Genomic DNA, 19,094 nt, shown 5'->3' with positions numbered 1-19,094 from the left:
AGCTTCATATAACAACTTAATTATTCAGTTGCGATTTATTTTTTCACGGTTCCACTCATCCACTAGCTTAAAAAACAGATCAGGAATTTTTAAGTAACTGCATATTTTTATTGTGTTAATCAAAAACAATCTGACATGACATTTCACAAAGACCTCTGGGAGTATTACAGTGCACCACGTTAACTTTGGCCTTCGACCTTTGAACTTTCAACTTCAGACCTCTACACACATACACACACCACTGTTCCCTTTGCCATTATATACAGAGCTCTGCTTTCCCCCAAAACTCACACACATAAAAACCGCAAGCACACATTTCTCTCTTGCGCACACACTCACACATACACACACAAGCCTCTCCTTGTGAGCTAGCGTACAGGGGGAGCGTCACATGACATGGGATACAACAGGAGTGTTGATTGGAGGGCTGTGTGAACAAGAAAGACTCTAATTGGACACTGGTCAGGATTTCTTTTTTTTCTTTTTTCTTTTTTTTACCATTGGCTGTAATGTCCCAAAATAATGTTGAGGATGAGTCCCTATCAGCAGACACAAACGCATGTAAATCTATAATAAAAATAAAAATCCACCACAACATATCAGCTTATCTTTGCACATAAATACAAAGGAATGATAATAATATTCAACATTGTGCTTTCTTTCTCTCACTCTCTCGCCACCGCACCACTGTCAAACGCGTTAGCCACTAACATTGGTCATGCAATTTCAAAAGAGCACAAAACAGCTGGCTTAAAAGAGAGACTCAAGCATATTTGACATCACAACCATTGTAAATAATCTCCTTAGTGATTTAGTAGTATTACCTCAATTAGTTCTACAGTTGAAATGCCGAAAGCATTCAACTTTTAAACTCTTTTTTTTCCTTCTTTTTATTCATGTCATCTCTTTGCAGTAAATGCTGGCTGTGGTGTCAAAGTGCAGTGTCCCTTTTACAGGAGTCAGTCAGTTCAGTTTAAAGAGTTAATTACATCTCTATAAAGAAGGTACATAAATAACAACAACAATGATTCCATACATCTAAAATCTACCTGCGGACCTATTTTGTGCTGCCTGCTGCTGTCAGGGACTGTGTGAATTAATGACCACAGACAAGTTTAGCCAATTTCAGTATATTGAACATTTCAACTCACGATACGTCTGAACAATTTGTGGCAGAAACACAAAATTGACCAACAAATCGTCATGAAAATCCTCTTGAGTCATGAATGCAAAACACAAATTCATGTTTTATCTAACATGGCCAGTTGTGGATAAACTATGATATATTAAAGTATGGTACCATAGGTAGGCTCTTCACCCGAGCTTGTACACACAATGGACACTAAGGAGGCAGACTACACACGACAGCACAGACGAGCAACAACAGGTTTCTTTACAGATAATACACAGAGAGAGACTGGACTAAAGACAGAGAGAAGGAAGACCATATCGTACTAATTGTCCATAATGAAGAGATGACATCATTAAGCAGCAAAAGGCAATGATATTAATGACTAACACTACGTTGAGAAGTGATTCCAACAGTGTATGAAGTCAGATGAAAGTTTTGTTTTTGATGGAAAGTGAAATGCATTGTGGGTAGCGCAGAACAGCTTTCTGTGCATTTTGCAGTGTTGAATGAGGAGTTGGTGGGTGGCTCATCTCGTATTACTTGCATATATCTATTTATCACAAACAACATATGCAAGAACAGTGTAAAAGAGCAAGGGGTATATATATATATATATATACTGTACTGTAGCCCAGAAACATGGGTTGTCATACTGGTGTCCACTTCCCTCTACCACCTCATTGTATCGATGTCCTTCCCTCAAACCACCATGTTCATGATTTATCCTTTATGTTAATGCACAAAAAAAACAATATTAAACGCAGCCAAAAACAACACCAATAAATAGAACATTTTAGAGTGAGGTTTTGATCTTAACAAAACTATTGTGTATGTAAAAAAAATGCTACAAGATATAAAGATGTAATCCAAGTCTTGTTTGGGGCTTTTAATTGCTTTTACAAATGTATTATTTGTGCTTCAACTTTGTCTGTTTCCTGTAAACATCTGATCTTTCTCGCACATTGTGGAATGCCAGTAGTTTTTCCACCCCTCATCTCTAGTGGTTTGGACCAGTAACGCAATATCATTATACCTTGCCAGATTCAACTGCTCTCTAACCATAACTGCATTGTATTGTGTGATTTATTTTAAAACTACTGTATAATATAACCAGTTTTGCAACATGCTGATCTGTTCCACAGGCTGCCCTACACTGCTGACATTTCCACGTCTTCTGTGACTGCATTACGCACACAAACCCATGTGAAATGTGAGGTTACTGGAAATATGTGCAACAAGAGCACCACGGGAAGTTATTTATCAATCAATTTATCTGTTTGTGTCATAACAATGTTTTAACGTGTTTATTTGTCTGACTCCATTTGCAGGTGCACATAAATAGTTGCAATCAAATGTGTTTCCAGTTAGAGACCGTTACTTTGCAGTAGATTCCAGTTTCTGTATTCCCTCCCATTATACGCAGCACTCCCGTCCACCATTTTTCTACATAGTTACAAAATCTTCAGGTAAGAAAAAAGCTGTGAGCTGAGGTCGTCCAAAACTTTGGGGTCTGTTTTTGTTCTGAGTGGTGCAGTCCGGAGTTGAGATGGCCATATAATGAGCCACTGTCCACATATAACATTGTGTAGTTGGCATGAAGTAGACAACAAAAGATGTGGGATTTCTGTGTCCCCGACCCATCTTCCATATTCAGGCGAGTGGCAGGCGAGTGTAAGTTTATTGCCCACGGATAAAGGTGGGTTCACTCCCATGTATCTTGCATGGAACCTTGACTATGCTAGTGGAACAGTGTAAAGGGATCGTGCAAAATCATTTTGGTCTGTAAGGCAGCACATGCAGGGGCTGGCCAGTGAGACGAGCGCTCGGAGATCGGGGTACCCTATAGTGGGGGCGTCCTTGGATAAATATGCACAATAGAGGAGGTGCTGTGTGTTTGTGTCTGCGTGTGTTCTTATGTACGTGGTTGTGTCTGTATGTGTGAACACCTCCAGGAGTTCTTGGTCTCTCAGTCTCGTTCTATCATTTTCCTCCTTTTGTTTCTTGTATTATTCATTCTTTTCACTCTCCGTGTCTTTCTCGACGTTGTTACTCCCCTGCACTGCGAGGCGCCCGAGGATTCGGCTTCCCGTCGTGGGTCCGGCGGTTTCTCCCCTTCCTTATCTCCTGAAGATGCTTCCACTTCTTGTTAGCTGGGCGGACAGCAGGGCTCAGAGGAGCGGCGTCCTTCCCCGGAGCAGCAAAGGTCTTATCCCCTTGGTCACTGCCGGCATTCTTTCGTGCCCAAACTTGCTCACAAATCTGGTCAACAGTGCTCAGGTTAGGGTGGTCCACCAGCTGCATGAAGTCCCTATACCAAAGCTTTTGATTGGTCATCGGGGGCCCACCTCCACTGCGGGGGTCTAATCGGACAGGGGCATCGGAGGGTAAATTGGAGACTGAGGAGGATGTTGAAGGTACAACTTCCAAGGTGATGCCTAGTAAGGTTTGTGTGAAGCCGTGCTCCATGGCATGGCATTGGTAGATGCCAACGTCTCTCTTCAGGACTCGACGAATCAGCAGGCCTCTATCTGTCTGGAGAATGCGGTCATCTAGACGCACCTGGAAAACAGAAATGTTGGAGCTGGACTTTGTGCCATTTTTTTCTATTAATAAAAGTATGTATCTTGGCACCAAGATATGTGCATGAAACTAAAGTTTCATGCACATGTGTAAAGATGATTCGGACCCTGACTTTTGGAAGAGCTAAGAGAACGGACACGTTGTGGATCTGACAGTGGCTCTAAACAGCCTTGCACACATGGCAGGGAATGCATAAGTATAGAATAAAGACCACGTTTTAACTGCAAAAGAAGCTTGCATTTCAAACCTGATCTGTGAAGGTTGGCAGCATTGTACCCAGTATACTGTAAGTGGAATGCTCTTTAATCTGATTTGTCTTCCGCAATAATGATTATCTTTAAGGACTAAGCTAAAATGATCTTCAGTACCAAATGCAGTTCGTTGTCAGAAGACAATAACTTGAGTGGCACTGCTTAACAACAATAAATTAAACCTGGATACATTTTCTTTTGTTTTGCAAGAATCATAATAAATGTTTAAACTTACTGCACATTGGCTTCCTGACTTCATGATATATACAGTCAAGTAAAACCTTTTTGGAATGTTGTCAATGTTCCTGTCAGATCTCTTGGTTATAACATCTCTCCACTGTCCACCATCCCTCTCACCTCTTCACGTGGGTTCTGTGGATGTTTCTGGAAGGTCCAGGTGACTCTGGCCTGAAGGGACTTTGGAATACACTCCAAGAAAGTGCTGCTTCCTTCAACTCCATACAGCTTCCTCTCTGCAACACGGTGCTTATGGTGGTCTGCAGGGGGCAGCAGAGACAAGGATATTATGGGATCTATTAAAGGCAAGGGCATCCGCTCACTAATAATAATAATCCAGGACCAGTTGAGAATTGAAAAGCCAAAAGAGGGCAGGACAGGATCAAGGAACGGCAGGATGATATGGGACAGAAACAACTTGAGCCGATAATGTGAATGCTAATAAGAAACCAAATCTCAGATACAATTTTAGAAAGTTATTGGGTCCTTCAGTCTTGTGAGCAAATATATTTATGCATCGGTGGCACACAAGGAAAGTGTAAACCACAGTTATTTACCCAGTAGAGGTGTTACAACAATAATCTAAGTTAGCACTAAAGCCTCGTTTGGCTGTTGATGGGGAAAGTTCACTCTAATCACGAAATGACTGCATCCTGCAGAACATTGGTGAATATTTGAAAACTCGTTCACATGTTTGATGTGTGACACCACCAAACAAAAGGACTCTTCTGGTCCTGGCAGTGCTTATTCATCCATGTTGTCAATCTGAGTGATGAGGTTTAGCAATGACAAAGGATCAGTGTCTGTGCCCCAAATCTTAACCTAAGAAATTTGAGCATATATATATATATATATATATCCACCCATTAAGACCGTGATTGGGTCAGAATACACAACTTATTGGGAAAGCAATGGTGTTAAACTGACCTCTGATCAGTGCTTCCGGGCAATGACTCTCTCATCAGAGACAATCACTCTGACCTTCATCAGTTTTACACAACCCGGCTTGCATGCATCTAGGAGCTCCTAGAGTTTGAGCGATTTGCCAGATTTAGTTATGTGGCAGAACGACAGATAGCAGCAGAATGCTGGTATTGTGGTCTGGGAGGACAGAGGTCATCAGGGGCAAAGGGTTGAAGGATTTGGGATTTTTTGGCACACAGACCGTGAGATGTTAGATGCCAAGACTCTCTGAGTCAGAGCAGGATCCGAGGAAAGCTTTATTTTCTGAATATCCTCAGTAAACTTAAAAAAATTGGTCACAGATTTCATTTATGTTTTCATTTGACCAATCAGACAAAACCATAGATTTTGAAGAATACCTCCAGAGCACAGGGTGTTGGGGTCTCCGTTCCTTACATCCTGGCGACGGAAACGTCTGTAAAAGGAGTTTATTACAATTTATTACAACATTAGGAATTCATTCTTTTTGAAATGACAACAGTTTTTACTGTGTTTTTAGTGCTCATTGTAAGAAATGGTCATCTGGTCTGTGTGTGTGTCATTAGTGTTTGGGTCACACACCTCTTGGTGTTTGGCAGGTAGCGAGTACAGGATGTTCCGTCCCAGGCGCAGTACGGGTCTCTGGCCAGGCAGCACTCAGCGCAGGCCTTCCCATACACACTGCAGCGGTGCAGTGGAACCTGGGCAATGCCGGTGTCTGAGCCCAGATACAACTGTTGCTGTGAGGACACAGTGGAGGCACACGTTAAAATAGAGAGTTTCAGGACTTAAAAGTATACACTCAATTTAACTCACGGTCACACATGCACAAAATTAATGCTTGCCTCCCATTCTTGTGGCATTGGTATTGTTAATAGTTAAGCATACGTTTAATGGGCCCCATCACAGGCAACGCCATTCTCTAGTTCTGACTTACCTTACCTTTTAAGCTGTTTTTTTTTTCAAGCTTCTACTCTCACCAAGAACAGAAGCGCTTACACTCAGTGGCTGCTACTAGACACTTGAGCACCTGCTTACAGGTGTATCGGCTTTGAGAGTTTACACCCTGATAGAATATGCTGAAGGGAAGCTGTACCTGAATATTAACAGGACGTGTTGGATCCTCGCTTGTCTATTTTCTGTCCAAGACTTTTGGGGTGATGGACTCACATTATATGTTGCCCCATACTTTCTTCCAGCTGAGTATCTTTTATCCACACTTTCTCAACTCATCCAACTCGACCTGCTATATCTGTAAAACTGCTCTTGCACATGTAGCAGCTTCGTCTTGCCTCTGAATCTCCTCTACGAGCAGCTTCCTCCTGCAAACTGCTGAAGGGTGTGCTATGCTTAGCCCATGCTGTACAGGCTCTACAATATCCCTACATGTAAGTGCTGCCTGAGCTTGTAGAACTGCCTTTCTTGGTTTTCACCTTTAGTAATACAAAGACAAATATTCTCTAAAGCAAAAAGAGCCACAATGTTCCATATTTTTATCAATTATTTTAAGTTTAAAACAAACATACCCGTTTCGATGAGATCTGCATGTTGATGATGGACGAGGCATCCTTTAGAGCAGATGAGATACAGCAAATGAATTACCATGCTAAACATCAAATAAATTAACACATTTGCATTATTAATAAACTGCATTTTAAGATGCATCAGTAGTGTCTCTCGCCACTTTGTCGATACAGTGCTTGTATTCACAATAAATGAGCTTTATCATAGTTTTCTCACTTTGAAGACCTCTAGCTCTTCCAGTAGCAGCTCCTCCATGTTATTCCAGCTCTCTTTGGGGACATTGATCACCTTTAGTACTGTCCCTTTGTCTGAAAAGAGAGATGCAGTTCATCAAGTCACACATAATGTTTTAAATGTAAAGTGAAGTTAGAACTGAAAACAAGTCATTCACCTGTGCCAATAAACATGACATCGTATTGTCCATCGGCAGCGTTGACTCTGTCCACAGCAATCTGTGTGAAGCTGTAGTCTACGTTAGTTCTGACGAAGACGGGCCGTCTGCCCATCGGGTAGACCGGGTTGTACATCAGAGGGTGGTGACGCGCGAACTGGATCACATCATCTGGGAAACCCTTTGTGGACTCAAAACTGCCGAATGTCTTGCTGGGACACTATTGGAGAGCAAAAAAAAGAAAGTTGAATTATTTTTAAAGTAGAAGGTCATTGTTTATACAAACTTGCAGACAAACACAAATGAGATACAACACAAAAACGTGTTACAAATGTAGACGCTGAATAACTGAAAAATAATCAAATATATTGTGTGGGACACAATTTTCTAAACTTCAAAAGGGATACAAAATGGTTTAAGTAAATTTGAAATATAAAAAAAAACTAACTGTAGATCAAAACTGACCTTTTAAATTGCAAATATTACCCATTTTGTAATCAGAAATGGGTTATTATTTAACCAGCAATTGAAAATCAATCCACTTCTACTTCTATAGCTTTGCAGAATAGGACTGACTGGGTGCTGAGAAACGGTTTGCCCTATTTGGACTCAAACTATTTTTGATTTGTTTTTTGATTGTTCTGCATGTAAACTGGTAACAATGTCTGACTTAGTTATGGCCGAGCAGGCCACAGTGAGGTGTTATGGTGTGATGGGTCACAAGAGGTGCGAGAGATTTGATCCAGCTCAGGACTCCAGCTTCCCTCTCTAATTAAAATTCCAGTCGTAGACTTTAATTCTTGATACTTAAGCTTTACGAACCTTTACTGTAAGATCACGCAGTTTGCATACTTGTTCATGGTGTGCACAGGAGATACCGTTAGTAAGTAAAGTGGAGAAACCTTTTGATCAGATTCATGCATTTTAAACTCAGAATCTGCTTTTCTATGCAATTTCTCTTGATTGTTTTGAAAGTGTGGTTTGTTTGTTTCAATTTGATTCTTTCTGCTAATTTTACAACCCAGTGGGGTGATGATGGTGTGAGAGAGGGTTTACTGTAGGCCCAATACGATAACTATTCTGCGGTCATACAATGGGGATTGTTCTGCCGTGGCAGTAACAGCTAAAGCTTTGCATAACAAATCCTGCTGACGCTATGCTGGTGTGCTGAGAAGAATGTAAGAGCCCTGATAGGCATCTATTGATTGGGAGGACTGTGAAGAGCTTTAAGGTCTAATAAGGATAATGCATGAGATTAATGTATTCGTATTGATACAACTTTGTATTTTTACAGTTTAGTGCCCAAAATAGAAATATTAGAAACCAGGGTGAAGTTATTGACTTACCATTCCTGGGCGTGGATAGGGGACTTTTCCCTGGAAGGGGACCCACTGGTAGTTGGGGCCCTCTTTGTGAGCAAAGGGCCCCAGGAAGGCCCTCCGGATGTCATTCATGGTGTAGAGACACACAGCTGAGCCTTTAAATACACTGCTACTGGGGAACAGGGATAGCTGGGTTAGAAACATCCAAATACACACAGTCTAGTCACCGTGTTAAGCCTAACTTAAGTATTTGCCCTAAAATGTAATGATTTATGTTACTTGGAGGTAGATTCTGTCCTCATAAGGGAGGTGAGTCTCCACAATGTGATTGTGTAAACAGACTTATGTCTCCACAAGTCATGAAAAAACACACGCATTTATCTTCATGTCTTTTGCACAAACACAGAATGTGAATGGACTCTGACCTGGAAGTAGAGAAGACTGTGTAGACCAGAGGGTTCTTTCTGTCCCTCGTCTGCAGCAGGAACACGTCGCCTGAGGACGGACAAACACACACACACACACACACGCACACACACACACACACACTGTGGTCAGGTGGTGGTAGTCCAGAGGTCAAAGGTTGAGAGAAAGATAAACAAAGCCCGATGGCAATGTTTACTTTAAAGAGACGTTTCAACAATATCTTAATCATAACATGGAACAAAATTCACTCCAGCGTCGAGCAATGGTTTTTAACATTATTTTATCAAGATTGAGTCTCATAAAAACATTATTTTATAGCTAGGGGTCTGCCACAAACAAGATGCATCTCCATGAACTGTCACATGAGTCATAAAATACTGCAGTTAAAAAAACATCTACTGCTCCAACGAGTATTGTACTCTTAAAAAGTTGTGTGGTGTAGGTATTTCAACAGGTTCAGAGGTATTTATTCAGGGAGGTCCTTTCTAAATATTCAGCCTCAGGTATTGTTAAAACACTTATGGTCAGGAGATAAGGGACTCATTGTTCGTATGAGGGAATGTAATGGACGGACTTAGCCGAAGGGCTGAGGAAAAATTCTTCCACTTAGTTTACCTTTCACTGCGTCACGAGATTAATCCAAAGACAGATCATATTGCCTTTTGTCATTTGAAGACTCACCAGAGAAGAGCCTGAAACCTTCTCTGAACTTCCAGCCAAAACATTGGCTTTTGATCAGGTCTGAATATATTACCAATGAATCTCAAACTCATGCTTTCTCCAAGTCTGCAGGAATGTGGGGCAGAATGGTAATCTACAATTAAGGTCAGAAATATGTTTAATTTATTATGCTTTTTCTCCCTTTGCACCCACAGAATATGCTTCTTTCTGGGTAAAAAAATCAACGGAGAGCAAGGTTAGAAAATCAGCCAAAATGTCAACTCTTTTTTAGCTTTTCCTAACTCGTGAAAAATATATCTTAATGTACAATGTTTTGGATGGATAATGGGGACACATAATTCAATCCCTTTGTGGCTGGAGTTGAGACTCAAAAGTGTGCTTTCTTCAATCCCAAAAAGGCACATATGATGACATGTACGTGAGTATTCAGGTGCCCTCACTTTAAACACCAATTACTATGACATCATGCTTTGCTCAACATCATTGTAGTCATTGATACCAGTAGACACTCTGTCTATGTGAACTTACGCAGCTCATCAAAGTATGTGTCGCTGCCGTCGGCTCCTGGCACCGAGCAGATCAGACGGGTTTTGAGGAATGTCGTCCACTTGTTCACCAGACTTCGCTGACCACCCATGTCATTCTGGTTCAAAACAAAACAAATCAAAAGTCTTTTAACAGAATAGGACTGAATTTTGTTCCAGAATCTGCAGCTAGGTGGACTGGGCCTGGTTTTATCACACCGGCTTTAATTAGAATACTGGACTTGGTTGACCAAACGATCGCTCACCCTGCAGAGCTGGCCGATGCGGGAGTAGGTGGACTTCCCCAGCCCCTGGGCCTCAACCGCCGTCTCACGGAAGAAGAAAAATACCTTGTCATCATCAGGGTTCTCACTTTCTGGCACCCAAAAGGAACCAACAAACTTTGGTTCTGGTAGACGGAAACAGAGATGAACAATGTCAGTTGAGACCAGACTGAAGTTAGTTATGATATAAAATGAACTAAACTGAAACAAGAAGTGATGCCTAAGCTGATACATAAACACACACACACACACACACACACACACACACCATTCAGCCAACGTGAGTCATGCTGTTCAGTGCGGATGGAGGGGCGTTTCCCCAGGCTTCTAAAGATGGTGAAGTCCCGTCCCATTAAGTCTGTGGCCACGCCTGCATATAGCTCATCACCTAGGAAACGGATTGAATCACCCATCATAATCAGATAAAAAGTATGGCATGAACATTACATAATCAAACACATTTGATGTAAATACCTATTCCAGTAAATGGATAATCAATAATAATAAATGTGCATGGGTTTCGTTACCAACGAGAACAGACACAGCATTGTGGCGAGGATCATACGGACTCTTCCCTTTCCCGTCCTCCACCTTGGAGGGGTCAATCCTGAACACATGGTCCTGATGGAGCGAAAGGATTGGATTTAAAGTGTGATCACACATACATTTTGCTTCCTTTTGTCAGAATATTTTATGGGTTAAGATATTAGGTTTGTGATTTTGGCAGTTTGAGGGACTCAAAACAAATTTGAACTGAAACTAAGCTTGTTTGCACTCCATGATTCACCTTTTCTATAGCGTCAGTCCAGTTTGCAGCTTGCTTGAGTCAAGTTTGCTACGCTACGCTTTCCAAGCATGAGCAACTGCTTGATATTGGATGTCAATGATCTTGTGATGTACTTTGACAAGGAACAATAAAAACCAGAATGCTGCAGTTGGGCTGTTGGTGTGTTGGTTTAGTTTTGTGTATTCCTCACCTCCATCCTGTGTCCCACCTCCACGAAGGCACAGGTGGGGTGGAAGGCCCCGGTCCCACAGGCGTACAGGTGAGTGCGGTTAAAGTGGTGCACAATCTTCACATAGTTCACACAGTCGGACTGAAATACACACAGAAACAGTTTTAGTTGATGCTGCTTGGGGGCTTTAAACACTTTTACACACTGGTAAAAAGGTACACAACGCGCAATGTCACATTAGGTCATGAAAACAGAGAAAGTATCGGAAAAAACCCACTAAGTGCAAGACCAACTAACAAAACTCTGACTCTTATTTTTGAGGTTTAGTGATGTACATTCCTCACATAGCTCCTCTCACCCTGTCTGCCTGTGACAACACTGTTGAGTCTCTAGCTCCACCTCTAACGCACTGTTGTGACAGCCTTTGTGTCCTGGCTGTACACACATGCCTACAGTGTGTGTGTGTGTGTGTGTGTGTGTGTGTGTGTTTGTCTTATCACACTTTTGACTGTTGTGTGTGTTCACATGGAGGTTTGTATAACACATGCCTGAGACTGTGAGCTACTCAATATCTATGTTGCTGGTTAACTTGCACAGTATGGATTTCATAAAACACACAGACATCATTTTATGTGAAACACTGAGCAGAAGATTGTTTTCATGACCAACAGATGGGACAAGAAGACGAACCCAAAGAGGAAGGCTTCCTGCTTAGCTCGGTGACTTGTGGAATAGATTCTAGTATTGTACATTTGACATTTTTGGGTCATACACTTGTTTGCTTTCTTGTTAAGAGTCAGACGTGAGGATCCAAAGTGCTCTCGTAGCTGCGTACTAAATGCTACAGACACCAGCTGGTTAGCTGAGCTCGGCATAAAGACTTTAAAACCCTCCTGTCAAGTTTGTTTATTAGGTACAGCAATGATGTTCCCAGGTCAATGTGACCCGGTGAATGTTAAATCATCCAAAAGTTGTCAGAAACCAAAAAATCCTAAGGAATATAGTTTGTACCTCATCACCAACACTTTTACTAACAATTCAATCAGTTTTTAGTGGAATGGAGTTATTCACCCCTCCTTAGATCAGAGTTCAATTAGGATAACTGACTCGTTTTAATGAAAAATACATGTTCAAACTATTTTTTTAGGTACACTTTTAGGTTATATTGGAAAAATCTAGATATAAATTGCATTAGTCTACCATAACATGTATCTTCTCCTAAATTTTATTTGCAATTTGAAATAATTTTTTGTCATGAAATAGAGATGAGACACATGTGCTGTTCAGGGTCATATTGACCCGCTCACTCAAAATCAAGCCAAAATGAGTTAAAAGGATTTGTATTGAAAGTAAACTTTAGTTATGTGTATTTATAGTGTTAGGTATAGTGTTTAATCATAGTGTTTCATTCTCTTCCTCCTTTTTCCTCCTTCAAATCATCAACATTCAGTATCCCTATTTCTGTCTGTTCCTCTTCTTAATGAGACAGAGGGTTATTGACCCACAGTCACATCTGTCCATGTGGGGGTCAGGTTACATTAAGCTGCATCTCAGGAGACAGCTGGACAAATAGATTTACTGTACCCGAAGAGACTGGATGGAAACGCCTTTTCTGGCCTGTTCTTTACACCAGGCATAGAGGAGATCAGCCTGTTTTTTTTTCCAACTACCCTTCACGAGAATAGCAGATGAATACTATGATTAGCAGGATTACCATCATGATTATCAGTGGTCGGTAACACATGATCAGCTAATACGATGCTTTCAAGCATCTGCGTTGGAATCGCAAAGCAAGTTCATTTCACCTCAAAACTATAGTCTAACTAAATGATATCTTGCTGTAAACAAACTCTGGTTCACACATCTGAATCCCTCCCGTTCTCTTCTGTCCACTATTCTCCAGACAGGCCATTTTAGCATCTGTCTGTAGATCAAATTACAGACACTATTGGACCCCTGGGATCCACTGGAGAAGAGGTTTATAAAAACATGAATCTGACCTTCAATCACAAGCACAAAGTCTGCAGATTCTTCCATATTTAATTTGTTGATCTACATGTTTTCAAGTACATTTGGGAAATGCAAGATGGGAGAACTGTTTTAGCTTCTCTCAATTTTCTTTTCTTAATATTTGCATTTGTATAAATTCTGTCATCATAGGTGTGGTTCTGTGATCTATGTGTTTTAATACCTATGGGGCAGAACCACATTTCCCTTAAGATAAATATTTTGATTATGGATGACTGGAGGTTGATGGAATATTTCCCATTTATTTCTGTTTCTCCATCTCTCTGTTATCTACACATTTCTTTAATCAAATGTCTTTCTTTATCCATCTGTTCTGTCTTTAAGCATCAACCGAGGGTGACGGACAGACACCCAGGTTGTGAAAGCAGTGGCAAGCGGAATTGTGGCTCATTAGGCCTGAAAAAAACAACAAAACACACACACACACACACACACCTCAGTGGTTGAGAACAAAGGCCTTCTTTTCAGCCTTTGAAAACCACTAGGGGGTTAGAGTCCGAGTCGTTGGTGTGTGATTGCGTACAAGCTTCCGTGTGTGTGTGCACATGTGAAGGTGTTCAACCAATCGACAGGTTGATTAGGCTGTTAACTAACACAGGAGACCTTTGTTTCCTATGAAGGAAAGAGCTGCACACTTCAACTTTTAGCCTCCAGCCTTGCGCTGACACGGATATTAGCACAATGAATGGACATACACACATTTAGATACACGCCTCAACAGCTTCCGAACACCCGTGGTCCTCCAAAGAAACGACCATGTGCCACGTTTCAATCAACCTTTTTCCCATGATTTCCACTGAAGCGAGTCCCATTCTATTTCAAGCCTTGTGTGTGTGTGTGTGTGTGTGTGTGTGTGTGTGTGTGTGTGTGTGTGTGTGTGTGTGTGTGTGTGTGTGTGTGTGTGTGTGTGTGTGTGTGTGTCTCGGAGTGCAGAGGAAGGTGAAGGAGTCAGCGGACCAGTAGTTCGACAAAGTCAATTCTTTGATGTGACAAAGGAGAAAGAAAGCAGGGGGAAAAGGTAAGGAGAGAGAAGACGCTTGAAAGACCTTGAAAAGATCAGAAAGGAGGGAGGAGAACAAGGGAGGTGAATAATGCCAGCCATCACATTTCCTGGGTGTGTGGGTGTGTCTGTGTGGGTGTGAAATGGTTCACTGGCTCACCTTTGACCCGCCACAGACTCATTAGTTAAAACTGTGACCTCAGCTGGTCACAGTTTGAGTCTGAGCTGTAGGTCTTTGCCTTCATGTCTTATAAAGCTGTATTGTTCCTTAGTGGATGTCTTTTTTCCTTTTCTCTCTTTATCCTCTCCGTTCTAGAAATGATTAACCCGATCTATCTATTTTTTATTTCAGCCATTATGGCACCTCTGTCTGTCTCACATGAACAAGGAGTTCATGTGAGCATGACGTAGCCTATTGATTTTTAAAGTCAAAAGAAAAGTACAGTTTCTCTCAATATTGCAATGATCTTTCTTGACCGTTACAATTGGACGTCAGAGGCATTTTCTTCCACCAAACTAATATCATAAGTGTAAAAATATACTAGCTAATGAGTTATAGTTGTTAGATATTATTTATTATAATCTTTAGATGGCTAACTTGGCCAAAATCTGCGAATATTTAAAAACAACGTCCTTCATTTTGTTCCCCTTTCTTTATCTGGCACGGATATTTTTTCGACCCATCTAAATGCACATTTTCAGCTGTTTTAGTGCATTGTTATGAAAGATGTGATGTATTTTTCTTCTGTTTTTAATGTGTCTGAGAGCAAAGAGTTCCAGTGGTGGAGCAAACTTGAATACAGTGAATGGCTCGGAGCCTTTGACTGGCGCACAGTAGACAGCCATTAGCTACACAACACAACACAGCACTATGTCCCAGGAATGCTTCTGCTGAACGGGACAACGTATACCAGCGTTGGCGTTTGCCTGACACATTTCTCATTTGGCATTATTATTTCTGCACTCTAACCTTTAACAATCTGTTCAGCTGTAATAATATCACCAAGGAACACATCGAGGCAGGTCAGGATTTCCTGTTTTTCCATTAGTTGGATTGAAATGCTCAATCGTTTCAGTGTGTAAAGGGAATCTCCACACAGGGAGGATCTACAGGGATCTTCTCAATAATTCTAGTGAAAGTCAAATAGTCAGTGGTTTTCAGGAGAAGACACAAAGCTGCTTCACCCAATAGTTGAGGGTTAGCGTTCTTGCTCAGATACACTCCAGGTCCCTAAATGACTAATTACAGGTATTTTGTTAGTGCCCACCAAAACAACAAACGTGAGGATTTTGCAGACACGATGCCAGCGTCTTGACTCTGTGGATGGCAACCATGGGCGGTTCTTTGGCTACTATTGGGTGGATTGACATGACAGTTTGTCCAGACCATTGTTGTCCCTTGAGGAAAAAAAAGTACTGACTTTGTATTGATCTTACTTTTCTGCACCACCATAAGTTTGACATTTACGGTTTTGAGTGAAATGTCTAAAAACAAAATATTGGAAGGATTACCATTCATGTCCTCCTCAGTATGTTTGATTTGACCTCTTTATTTGTCATCTAGGGCAATAATCAGGTTAATATATATGAATATTTCAGATATTTTGGTTTATGACCAAATACCTACAAACCTGATAAACAGTTTATTACCATCATATGTAGCTGTATTTTGTCTTTAGTGCTAATAAGCAACTGTTAGCATGCTAACACACTAAACTAAGTTGGTGAAGATGGTAAACATTATTCCTGCTGAACATCAGCACGTTAGCCTAAGGACAGCATCACATGGCCACTGGCATGACCGTAGATTCCTGTTCCTGTTTTCAAGGTGGGCAACAAAATGTGTCCAGTTAAGAATCACCTGCACAATTACAGAAACCAACTCTGTTTGTAGAGGACAGGAAACACCAGCTATGCTCCAGTGTCAAACACTGCTGACGGTGTCATTATATGAAAGGCCTTCTGCTGTCAAGAAAAGACTATTTTTATGAAAGGAAAATGTGTACCCATTAGTTATTTCAGTCCTTCAAACGAACGACCAATGCTGTTATCTTTGTGGTGAGGGCAAGTTTCAGGTTTTAAGTGTACGCCATCGCTCAACCTCAACATTAACCTCCTTTCCCACAATCTCCCAGTGGGTTGATGGATTTTAACCGGCGATCTTCTTTTAATTGGCGCAAACATGACAGCGTAAACACAATGCATCTATTTTTTTTTAGGTTTAAATATGGCTCCAGCTCCACAGTCAGAGTGCTGAGTCAGACCGAGTGTCTCGGTGAACAGTCAACTGTTTACTGCCACTGTCTGACTGTGTTTATGTGCATGTGTCTGTGTTTTGTGTGTCTGTGTGCATGTTGGGTGGATTTTTTGCTGTGGTTTAGGGATGTGTGTGAGTGAAGAAGTGTTGTTACTTGTCTTTATGTGACTAAATTCTGGGGCCCATCACATGCCTTGAGTGTATTTTGTTGAGCTAGCGTGAATGTGTGTGCTGGGCTGGCAAACACATTTTTGAGGTAGCTAGCAATTATAGTTAATTAATTTCAATGTATGTAATACAAAATATACACACACGTACACATATACTGTATATGAATACAGAAGGAAAAAAAACTACTTTTAAAGTAACAGATTTACGTTTTGAGATATATGCTTTCTTGCTAATATGAGAAGTCCGTTATAAATATTGTTACAGTACCAGGAACACTTGGTCAGGTGCAGTGACTTCTTGTTGTCACTGTGAGGTTACCAAGCAACTGAGAAACAAAATGTGGTTTGCATAACACCGGTTTTCAAAACGGTGAATTATTTGCATTGCCGCCAATTGTACTGAGTAAGTTGGTAAAGTAAATGTTCTGAGAGGAAAGAGAGGGCATAGAGTGCAGGAAGTGCATGCTGTCCACCACCATACTGCCACGGACCACCAGAAGTTAGTTCAGTTCCAGACCTCTGAATCGTCGTCCACATCTCCAGATTTGTTCAAATGAATGAACGATGTGAAACAAAACGTCTCTTCAGCCAGAATATTAGGCTTAGTGAGAATCACCACTGTGGTGACAAGGATCTGATCCATCGAAGACGGCCGGGCCAAAAAAGAAGCAACCCTGCCAGAGATTGAATCCCTGTGGTTTTGTCCTCGGCACAATCCTTGTGACATGAAGACTCTCCTAATAAAGAGTAATTATGTAATATAAAGGCAGTGTAGTGTAGATGCATGTATTTAATTCTACTTCACAACATACACTTTAGCATGTTGCATTACTTCAAGTGTTTGTACATGTCTGTACTTGTGCAGCAAATGTGCTAATTAGCAGCATTACAGTGTAAAAAAAGAAGAAGACCGATCCAACAGTAAAAGGGCTAATGTGAGGATGACTGGCTGTGAAGAAAAAAAAGATTCCTCGAGCAAGTACAGATAGACAATGGGAAGACTAAGGGGGTCGTAATCAACATGAAAAACTTCTGGTTCCCAGAGAAAAACTAATATGAGATACACAGAGAGCATGGGAAGAGAGGAGGAGAGAAGAGATCCAGTGTGGGAGAGAGAGAGAGAGAGAGAGAGAGATGTTGCTACAGAGAAACACTTCTCTGTAATTAGGGTCAACGGTGTGAGGTCAGGTCAGCGCTGTGTGCGGGTGAATGTTCACAAAGATACCAAAAGTCAAAAGGAATACGCGGGGAGTGTGTTAAACAAAAGGATGAAAATAACATTTCAAAGGCCAGAAAAGCATGAATAACAACTGGCCAGGGGAAAGCTCCTTTCAAAGCAACTTTTGTCTTCAAAATTCCCCCTCATTTATTTTCTTTTATTTCCTTATCTCTTTCTCCCTCTACCTCTCCTCCCCTTCTTCCTCTGGAGAGATTTGACTCCTTCTCTCCATCACTCTCTGCCCGTCTCCACTGTTACTCTCTCTTTCAAACACACACACACAGACAGGACACATACACACAGAAATCTGAGCGCACGCACATACACACACACACACACACACACACACACACACACACACACACACACACACTCAGACAGACTCCTGGTCAGGTGAAACTGGAGCCTGGGGTTTTGAATGAATGGAGCTCGTTGTGTGTCTGCTCCAGCTGTGTAATCACACTGATGAAGGGTTTGTTCTACACGCACACACATAGAAAGACGCACACCCATCGGACACTTGAACATACATGCAACAAACATACACACACTCTGTTAAACACAAGAATACTGTATATATAGGCATGTCAGGGAGCATTGATGGGAAGTTACTGTTTTACACGTGCGCACACGCACGCAATCTATATGAGTTAGCTAATTGTGTGTGATGTAATCCTGGGTGGTCTTTTGGCTCTCGGTGGCCTCCACATGTCGGTCAGTGAAGCCGAGCCTGCTCAGCCCAGAACTCCATCACATTTAGACACATAATCATCACATACACTATTTACTTTACATATTTTTGGAAACTAGATGTTTGTCTTCTGTAGATTAAAATAGAAAATTGAAACAAAAAGAATGAAGTAGCAGGGTGGCCGATGTTGGGCCAAACAGTCCTGGGAGCATCACATTAGTTCATGAGTTAAACATTAGTCCTGAACCTCAACCATGCCTTCCTTGTAAAATAACAGTTAAAGAGCAATGCGACCTAATGTGACCCAACACATGTTTAGGTCAATTAACAGATTTGTCCCCTACCTCCCATCCTTATTTTGGAACCATATCTTAATTACTTTGCTTTAAGAGTATTGGTGCTTCAAGATGCTCCTCTATTTAACTGTTCAATTGTAAGGAGACTTTTCACAAAAACTTTAAATTGTTCTTTATGTTTCT

General features: G+C 41.2%; 1 protein-coding gene across 1 annotated transcript in view; it reads right to left on the bottom strand.

Moving 5' to 3' along the window:
- Positions 1-221: 221 nt before the first annotated feature.
- sema3b (sema domain, immunoglobulin domain (Ig), short basic domain, secreted, (semaphorin) 3B) overlaps positions 222-19,094 on the bottom strand; it is a 25,909-nt gene continuing 7,036 nt past the window's right edge. Inside the window, exons 4-17 of the mRNA XM_034538187.1 lie at positions 11,272-11,391; positions 10,822-10,915; positions 10,563-10,682; positions 10,277-10,419; positions 10,015-10,129; positions 8,805-8,874; positions 8,404-8,548; positions 7,058-7,277; positions 6,883-6,974; positions 6,669-6,710; positions 5,725-5,882; positions 5,523-5,578; positions 4,321-4,460; positions 222-3,691 (exon numbers count right to left, since the gene is read on the bottom strand). Coding sequence (XP_034394078.1) covers positions 3,179-3,691; positions 4,321-4,460; positions 5,523-5,578; positions 5,725-5,882; positions 6,669-6,710; positions 6,883-6,974; positions 7,058-7,277; positions 8,404-8,548; positions 8,805-8,874; positions 10,015-10,129; positions 10,277-10,419; positions 10,563-10,682; positions 10,822-10,915; positions 11,272-11,391 — 2,028 coding nt within the window. The 3' untranslated portion in view covers positions 222-3,178. The remainder of the gene's footprint in view (positions 3,692-4,320; positions 4,461-5,522; positions 5,579-5,724; positions 5,883-6,668; positions 6,711-6,882; positions 6,975-7,057; positions 7,278-8,403; positions 8,549-8,804; positions 8,875-10,014; positions 10,130-10,276; positions 10,420-10,562; positions 10,683-10,821; positions 10,916-11,271; positions 11,392-19,094) is intronic.

Source organism: Cyclopterus lumpus, chromosome 7 (genome assembly GCF_009769545.1).
Source record: "Cyclopterus lumpus isolate fCycLum1 chromosome 7, fCycLum1.pri, whole genome shotgun sequence".
Classification (NCBI taxonomy): Eukaryota; Metazoa; Chordata; class Actinopteri; order Perciformes; family Cyclopteridae; genus Cyclopterus; species Cyclopterus lumpus.
Note: the sequence above shows the minus strand (reverse complement) of the source record. Positions and strands in the feature narration are given on the sequence as shown.